Source organism: Saprolegnia parasitica, assembly GCF_000151545.1.
Source record: "Saprolegnia parasitica CBS 223.65 unplaced genomic scaffold supercont2.34, whole genome shotgun sequence".
NCBI classification, from domain to species: Eukaryota; Oomycota; class Saprolegniomycetes; order Saprolegniales; family Saprolegniaceae; genus Saprolegnia; species Saprolegnia parasitica.
In genome coordinates this window covers 27,210-35,754 of record NW_012156428.1, presented here as the reverse complement: position 1 = coordinate 35,754, position 8,545 = coordinate 27,210, and the positions used below count along the sequence as shown (strand labels likewise).

Here is an 8,545-nt window from a genome sequence, read left to right as displayed (position 1 = left end):
TCGCGACGCGATGGCGGACGATGACGCCCTTGCGGCGTCGGACGAGGCGGCCAGTCTGACGGACGAGGTCGGCGCGCCGAAAACGCTGGACGACATTATCATGGACCTGAGTGACGACGAGGACGAGGACGTGCCGAGTATGACGCGCCTCCTGTCATCCTTTAAGTCGGGCGACACGCGCGTCATCGTGTCGACGTCGGTGTCGTGCGATGGCGTCGAATTTCCGCTGTGCGCGATGGTCATTTGCGCCGACCCGATCACGTGTCCACGCATGTTAATCCAGGTACGACGAACTCGCTCAATCGTCGACGACTGGATGCGCAGGTGCGGGGCACGATGACGGCGCACTCACCTCACGGACGCGTCGGCCGTCGACGACGCGAGACGTAGTTTCACGTGCTCGTGCGCCACGCCGACGAGATTGGCCAAGTTGCACTGGCTCGACAGGGCCGACCAAGCGTGCCTCTTCTGCCCCGCGCACGAGACGTACCGCCACTTCCTCGTCGACTGCGACTTCATCAAGGACGTGTGGAGCACGCTTCACGCCGTCACGGTCCCTTTGGGCGTGACCTTGCCGACAACGCTCTCCGGCTACCTCTACTCGACGGCGTCCAACATGCACCAAGCCGCGTTCCGCTACCTCTGGCCCGTGCTCCGCGCCTGCGTCTGGTTCAACGTCTGGCGCGTCCGGATCGAACGCGTCTTTCGCGCCGACCTACCGCTGCCAAGTCCATGGACGATTGACGTCAAGGCGGCACGCGTCGCTCAACTGCACTTGCACCGCAGGAACCTAGTTCTTCAGAATCCAGTATCGCGTGCAGAACGCCATACTAGTATCCCCGAGTACCGACGACCTGAATGGCTGCAGCGGCCATCGGTGGTCTTGGCGAGCCATCGCAGTCTGCATGGACGTTGCGCTTGCGAAAACCTGCCTCGGCGACAGCTCGTACATGCAATCCATACACATGCCTAGGATGAAAACCTGGTGCTTCCAGGCTGGGACTTGACAACAATCCAGGATCGCGCTACAGGATTCTTTTTTGGCCAATCAGAAGGAACGGCGTCGAGATTTCGCGTTGTATTTTTAAATTATTTCACACTTGTATACTTGAGTGTTGTATTTCAAATAAAATAGGCGTATTAAATACGCCAGGGATGCGCAACTGTCCTATCCATGTCGGAGGTCTGCATCCTCAAGGGCCGGACGATTAGCCGCTGGTGGAGCTCCGGGTCCCAGGACTACCAGCTCTACCTCGGCGTCGTCCTTCTCTTCTTTTCGCTCGTCATCGCGCTGCCCATGGCCAAGTTCGGGCTCTTCCTCCTGCGCTACGTGACCGGCGACGTCTACCTGTAACCGCCTGCATATGCCACGCGCGCTCACGCATGCCTGTAGGAAGCCGGACGAAGCGCACGAGATGCTGCTGTGGGAGACGCACTGGCTGCTGCGCGTGGGCCTCTTTTGCTGGGCGCTCCAGGTCGTCGGGCTCACGTCGCTCCTGTGCCAAATGGCCGCTCTGGGTCTTTGGCGTGCCATTGCTGCTATGGGTCAACGCGGTCGGCAACGTCTACCGCCTCATCACGGTGCGCAAGGGCTCGGCCAAGACGCTCCTCCACGAAGGCGTGACGGTGCGATGAACCATGGTGATGGGACGCCTCTCTCATAAACTGTGCCGATGTAGGTGCTCAAGATCCTCGTGCTCGTGATCTTGTTTTACTTTATCTACATCCTCGTCTTTCCTGGCATTGCCGAAAACATCATCCGCGCCTTCTTTACGGGCTTTTGCTCGCTCGTCGCGCTCGCCACGGTCCCCGTCGTCCGCAACGTGACGGGCTCGCAGTTCATTTTGTTCAACCACGCGCTGCGCCAGCGCCTCCACGTGTCCATGGCGTCGACGCCGCCCGGCATGCTCTTGGATGTGCCCCTTGGGTACGTCATTACGACCTGCGATGCGTACTCCAAGACGTATGTGCCGGCCGGGAAGGCGCTCACGACGCCGCTGGTGGTGTTTGCAGAAAACACGCCCGAGGCCGACGAGCCGCGCTGGCCGCTCCGGCTCCGCATCCGACTGCCGCCGACGCTGCACGTGGCAGCGGTCCGCCGCTTCCTTCAAGACGTCGACCGTCGGCTGCGCAAAGCGGACGAGCGCGCGGCGCTGCACCCGCACCGGAACGCGATGTTTGCAGCGACGGCCGCAGCCCCGACGCTGCTGCGCAAGCAGCCGCCGCCCACACGGTATGGTCTTGTATACATACTACTACATACAATCAGGTGCTATTGCTAGGGAAGAAGACCGGCTCTGCGTGTCGATCGAAGGCCGCTGGGTCGTCCACGTCTTTGGCGACATTGCGGCCAAGTCGCGCGAGGTGTTTCGCGATCGACTCTCGCAGGTGCGACGACCCATGATTGACGTTCGGATGGCACCGTCTTATGTGTAGAAGGTCCAGCTGATGATGAGCATTGTCGAATCGCATGCGCTCACGGCCAACGTCGAGCAGGCGTGAACAACGATCTGCCCAGACAAGACACTATTTATTCTCCCACCACCGAGTACGACGTGGTATCAACTTATCAAGATATAACAAAACTGCACTGCCGTTGCCCTTGTCGTTGGGCACGATAACGTTGAGCAAAACGAGTGTTTATAATCGTGGCATGTGGCAGCGCCATCATACGCGCGGTCTCGAGCTTGATCTTGCGCAGCGCCGGACTCGGCGACAGAATTTACTCGTATGACCTGCGTCACGTCGACCGGTGCGACAGGGCCAAGTGTTTCTCTTCGATCATTGAGACTGCATGCCGCAACACTGCATGCATTCAAAACGCTACGTCTCGGAGTCCTACTGGACCATGGCGTCGGTGATGACCTGTGGTAGTTGCTGGCCATGGATGAGCTCCAACGAAAACGTGTTCGGCTTCTGGGTCGGCACGGGTAGCTCCACGAGAGCAAGCGGACCTGCGTCGATGAACTCCTGTGCTTTTCCTGAAAGGCTCACAAACAGGCGAAGAGGGAAGCGATTGGGGAGCGGGTTGGCCGCGGGTGACTTGCCGACGCGCACGGCGCTCCCCAAGCGTTCTTTCAAGAGGTCGGTCGCCTCGATGTCCTAGACAAAACGACTAGGGAGTCGAGGGTATTTCACGAAACGTGCGCACCGGAACGGGCCAGTAGAGTCGAATCTTGCCGTCGTCAACTCGCTCCACACAGGGCTCGCTACAAGGATACCGCTCAAACACTGGCGCGATCACGGTGCATCCATCTTACGTCTTGGGACTTGGGACGGGCAAACCGAGAGGAAGGAGAAGCACGGTGGCAGTTGCCATCACGATGCTCGTCGCAGTGGACACCTCGGCCCAGACGGGGCCAAAGCGCCCGAGCCAACGTTCGAGCTCATTCCGACCGGGAGGGCTCAAACGCTTTCCAAAGCTTCCACTGAGCGCGCCGAGCAAGGTCGTAGAGTTGTCGGGCTGGTTCGTCTCGAATACGGCGAGCGTAGACGCGAGCTATGTCATCCAGACAACTGAGCACCGAAACAAGCTAACGCGCACGTACGTTGTTGTCTCCTTCGTCTCCTTCGTCCTCGCGAACGAACGGGCCTTCGTGCTTCTTCATGTCCCAATCCTTGTCGCCGAGTCTACGAGCTTCGATCAACCTCAAGTTGTGCCGTGAGAGCGCATACAGTGCTTGCGAGGAGCTGCCGCGGTTGAGACCACCGCGAATGGAGGCGCTACGAGCAGCCTGGTGAGCGAGCTTTTGGCAGCGGACAATGAAACTACCTCAACGCAATGAGCTTGGTGTGGCGGTGCTCCTCGTCGTCCGACGAGTTGGGATCCGTGCTCATGTCGTCGTCAATTGAAATAACGTTCTGCCCCAGCGATCCCAATCGTGGCAAGCCGTGCGCTCTTAGATTCGACCGTTGCACATCGCAAATTCGTTTCTGGAGGTAAGCCGTTATCACGTCCGCCGAGTTGCCTCTGTCGGTAGACTGAATATATACCTCGCAGCGCGTAGACGCCCAACGTAAACGCAATGGCCTTTTCTGCCGCTACGGCCCCTATCAACCCATAGCTGCCAGCGGTTTCCATCCAAGGACCTCTTGGCCGCACGAGCTTAGTTTCACCGTTCACAGTCGAGAGGACGTCCGCTTGCGACCACCCTGCCGTGCGACCGACGCCATGCAGCGCCTTTGCGGCGCGGAGGTTGCTGTCATTCTCTTCTACAAGTACTGCTGCGTTTCGCCTTTGCCGTGCTCGTAGTCCTAACACGATTAAACTAAAGGCCTACTGGATGAGGCAAAGCCGCGCAAAGCATTGGCACTTTTTCCCATTAGGTATTAACCAGTCTCAAACTCGAGTCTCCGCGCTTGCAGCATGAACTGGGAACGAACGTGGCAAGGTGGTGATCACAATATTCATGGCAATTTGCTTTTAACGCTTACGATATAAAGAGCAATACTATCTGTGCGTTGTTGACCATTGCTCGCGTCCTAATAAGACCGCAGTGGCGGCGTAGCGTGGTCTGCTCTGCTCCCGAAAGTGTCTTCTGTCAATGTGCCAAGTATGGGCGGTTTCATTTCAAACGCGAGATTGGCGGCCGAGTTGCGTCGGCTCCCGGGCGGTGGTCAAAAATGGCACTCCGATCTTATTTGTGGCATGTGCGATCTTGGATCGCGCCTCGCTTCACTTCCGCTGCAGGACGGCGACGCGACCTCTCTCCTCGCACTCTCAACGGCGTCCTCTATCCCTGTGTCTAGTCTCGGCGATTGCATGCAATGTGGTCGACTTCGCACTTTGCAACCGGGTGGCGCGGGCCAAGAGAAAAAAGAAAAAAGAGAAAAAAATGAAACATACACTTGGTGTTGAGTGGTGCTTCTCCGCACAACCTAGCCTATAAGAGCCACAAGACTGTAGAATGGAGGCCATTCGAGAATTGTGTTTGCTGATTACAAGGCGTCGGGTCGTACCAAGCAAAGCACCGAATTTCAACCGCCAGTGTACGAAGCACGCCGGAAGTGTTTTTCAACACTTGCCAAGTCTAACAGCAACGTTTGACAATGTCCAAACGGTCTTTGGTTGTTCAAACCAAAAACGTCAGTGGATATCCCCAGGAGGATGCCAGCCATACTTCTAATACATGCTTGTCCTTGTATAGCTACGATCTGGATCTGAAATCAGGTCGTTTCGTGTTCCCCCGTAAGCTTTGCAGAAGACGGCAAGTCGGCCAATGGACGTCCGGGCAAGCTTCTATGCCTTCTGGAAGGTCCTCCGCAACGCATAATGACGTGGCACCCGCATTGGTCACATAGACTGTACGTGGCAGCGTGCAAGGACCGCCGCCGAGAAGCAAGAATACCGGGCGATTCGTACACGATGGCGCGGTACTACGCTCATGGAGCCAATCGAAGAGCTTCGAGTGTACGCAGCATCCAAGCTCCTCTGCAAAGGAGAGCAAACTCATATTCAAGAGACCTATATTTTTCATCAGCACAGGTTCAAAAGCTGCAGCAAAATGTCCCGCAGCAGGTACATATGCCATGACAAACGTCGTCTGGAGTTATGCCAAGAAAAGCTGGAGCGCGACGCCACTCTTGATGACCAAGATCTCGAGCCTCAGAGACTCGGAGCCTTGACGTAGCTGAGAGAGCGAGCCTAAAATGGGCGGTGACGTTGATGGGTCTGGAGGCACGCCAGCTGCACACGCTCGCCGGAACCGGCCGCAGCGATCTGGCGCGCCACGGGCGTACTGTTCACTCGAGCGTGCTGGTACGCAGAAATGCATCGAGGGGTGTGTTGGAGACGACGCGCTTCCACATCTGGAGCGCTTCTGGCGCACGCCGCACGACGTATTAGTCGAGCGCGCCATGCGAAACGACGCGAGGACGACGTCGCAGTATGGCGCGTCGAGGATCTTGAGCGTCGGCTCCATCGTCGTTGCCATCGGTGGCTCACGTGACAACCTCATTTCGGTTAAAAAAAAGACGGCGCAGAAAAGGCATGCCACCACACCACACCACACCACCGTTGGTATTTCACCGCTTTCCCACATTTCCCACACGCGTCACACCAATATCCAAAATCGATGGCGGTGCGAGTGTGGCTGCCGCCGATCGTGCGCCAGATCATCCACTGCGTCTACGACGCCGACGACGTCGCGGCCTTCCTCACCGCGCTGCCGGCGTTCGCCATCGACGACGCTTTGGATGCGCTCCGAACGCTTCTCGCGCCAGGCCACATGTACCATCTCTGGCCCTTCCCCAACACGCAGGCCATGCCCGGCGTGGATCGCTCGCTGCTCGCACGGGCGCTGCCGGCGATGCGCACGCTGTGCGTTGACGAGAACTGGCTCCGCGCGAACCGCGGCCGCGTCGGCCTTGCGCCGTCGACCACGATTCATGCTTGCGTTCAGGACGTCGCGCGCCTGCGTGCCAACTATGGCGACTGGGTCGAGTCGATTACGCTCATGGCCATCAACGTACCGTTCATGATGCGGCTCGATCCTCGATCGCTCGTCCACTGCGCCCAGCTCCGCACGCTCTACATCCACTGGCAGTTTTGCGCCGTCGACCAAGGACAGCTCGACGACGTCCTTGGCGTCCTTCGCGTGTCGTGCCCACAGCTGCGCCGCCTTCGGCTCACTGTCGACCGACTCACGCTGCTCCACGATGCCTCCAGCTTGGTGGCGTGGCTCGCGCGACCAAACGCGCGCGAGCTCAAGATCATTGGCATCGACTTTGCCCCTGCGGCGGCCAAGAAGGTGGCCCACGCGCTGCTGTCATCGACGTCCTTGACGATGCTCAAGCTCCTCCTCGTGCCCAACGTCACGCGGTTCCTCTTGGACCTGTCGCTGCCGCCAGTGCCGCCCCAGCTGCGCCGCCTCGCGCTGCGTCGGGACAAGCTCCCGGCCGAGGCATTCGCTGCCAAGATTGCAGGCTCGCGCCTCGTGGGCTTCGCCTTGGCCATGGTCGAGTCGGTCGATGTGACGCAGATCGTGCGTGTGCTGTCGCAGATTCCGACGCTGCGCAAGATCAAGCTCGAGAATGCAAGTTTGACAGCGCTGCCCCACATGCCACAGCTCCAGACGCTTGTGCTGCCCAGCATTTCGGTGACCAACGACGTCGTCGAGGGTATCGTGTTGCTGCTCGCGTCGTCGCAGCAGCTCGGGCGCCTCAACATTAGCGAGACGCCGCTCTCGGACGCCCAAATGAGTGGGATTCTGCACGCGCTCTCGGGGTGGCTGAGCCGCCGACGCGACACGTGCTACGTGGGCCTGCGCATCTCCAAGGCCAGCAGCACGCAGCTCATTGCAGCGTTGCGCCAAACGCGCAACACGAACGAAGTCCAGCTCCAAGTGCGCGACATGGCACTCGGGCTCGCGGGCCGCAAGCGCATCGTGACCGTGCTCCGGGCCACGTCCAAGGTCTCGCTCCAGTTCAAGTACGACGCCGACTGGTCGGACGACGATCAGCAACGCCTTGAAGACCACGGTCGACGCCACCGCATCGAGTTTGAACAGGACTGGGCGTTCTCGCCATCGGTCAAGTAAACCACCGAAAATATTTGTCCAAGCGTGTACTACGACCACTCGAATTCTATCCCAGCCGAACGCACCTAGCGTCCTCGAGGGCCAAGCGCGCTGGTGCTGGGTCGAGTCGAGTCTTCTTGCTGCAGCAAGAAATATTACTTGCACGAACCATAAAAGCAGTCATCCCATACGATATTAATATTGTGCTTGCGACTTTTTTACGTCGCGGCATCGATTGTCGGCTTCGTACGTCAGCCAACGGGCGCGTTAGTGCAATGCGCTGGAGCACCGCCGCACACCAGCACGTTTAAGCGTCGTTGGCAGACTGCAACGCCGCGTGGCGACCTCGGTGCCAAGCAGCGCCGGCCAAATGTTGGGCATGCGTGAGAAGCGACAGAAACTGCTCGCAAGGAATCATGCAGTGTACGCTCTTGACGACGAAGCTTTTCGCTCCCGCACTTGTGCTTTGCTTCGGCAGCAGCCGCGTTGCTGCTAGGGTTAGGGCACTGGCCTTTGCCAAGGCGTAGACGCCCAGGCCCTCAACACGGTCCTCACGCCAATCGCTCGCGGGCATCCGTGGTACTAGTACGTCCTCTGAGCTGTCCAAGTCCACCGCACGACGACCGAGTCAACGAGAAACACGCCGCGCACTCTGAAGCGCACCACGAGTGGTTCTACGGGATGCCCGAAGTGGGACTGAGCTACGATTAGCAGCAAGATGGGCTTCTCGCTTGGCTCGCCGAGTACGCGGTTGACGTCATCATACTCATCGACCGCAGCCACACCATAAGGGTGCCCACGTCGCCTTGGCCAAAGCTCCGACCACGCGGTCCACTTGGCACCTGTCGTCGCGCGGGTTCCGATGCAGCCCAACCTATTCGACGGTCGTATTTTTGCCATCTTCAACGCCATCTACTGCGTTGCCGCCATTCTGCGCTCTCACGACATTGGGCGCTCTCGACTTTTCAGACGGGTACACCCCCGACCAAGGCGTCGCGGAGAGGTCATGAATCTCTGTCGGGTAAGTT

The 8,545-nt window shown here is 58.9% G+C and overlaps 2 protein-coding genes across 2 annotated transcripts; both read left to right on the top strand.

Annotated features, from left to right (window-relative positions):
* Positions 1-1,174: 1,174 nt before the first annotated feature.
* On the top strand, positions 1,175-2,502 carry SPRG_20466 (hypothetical protein; the record flags this gene model as incomplete). The annotated part of the gene is made up of 6 exons (XM_012347171.1): positions 1,175-1,350; positions 1,394-1,423; positions 1,476-1,626; positions 1,680-2,233; positions 2,283-2,388; positions 2,437-2,502. 6 exons carry the CDS (start codon positions 1,175-1,177, stop codon positions 2,500-2,502), a joined length of 1,083 nt encoding a protein of 360 aa, XP_012202561.1.
* A 3,572-nt stretch (positions 2,503-6,074) lies between these two features.
* Positions 6,075-7,625, top strand: SPRG_07884 (hypothetical protein; the record flags this gene model as incomplete). The annotated part of the gene is made up of 1 exon (XM_012347156.1): positions 6,075-7,625. The coding sequence occupies one exon, from the start codon at positions 6,075-6,077 to the stop codon at positions 7,536-7,538; it is 1,464 nt and encodes a 487-aa protein (XP_012202546.1). The 3' UTR covers positions 7,539-7,625.
* Between the last annotated feature and the right edge of the window lie 920 nt (positions 7,626-8,545).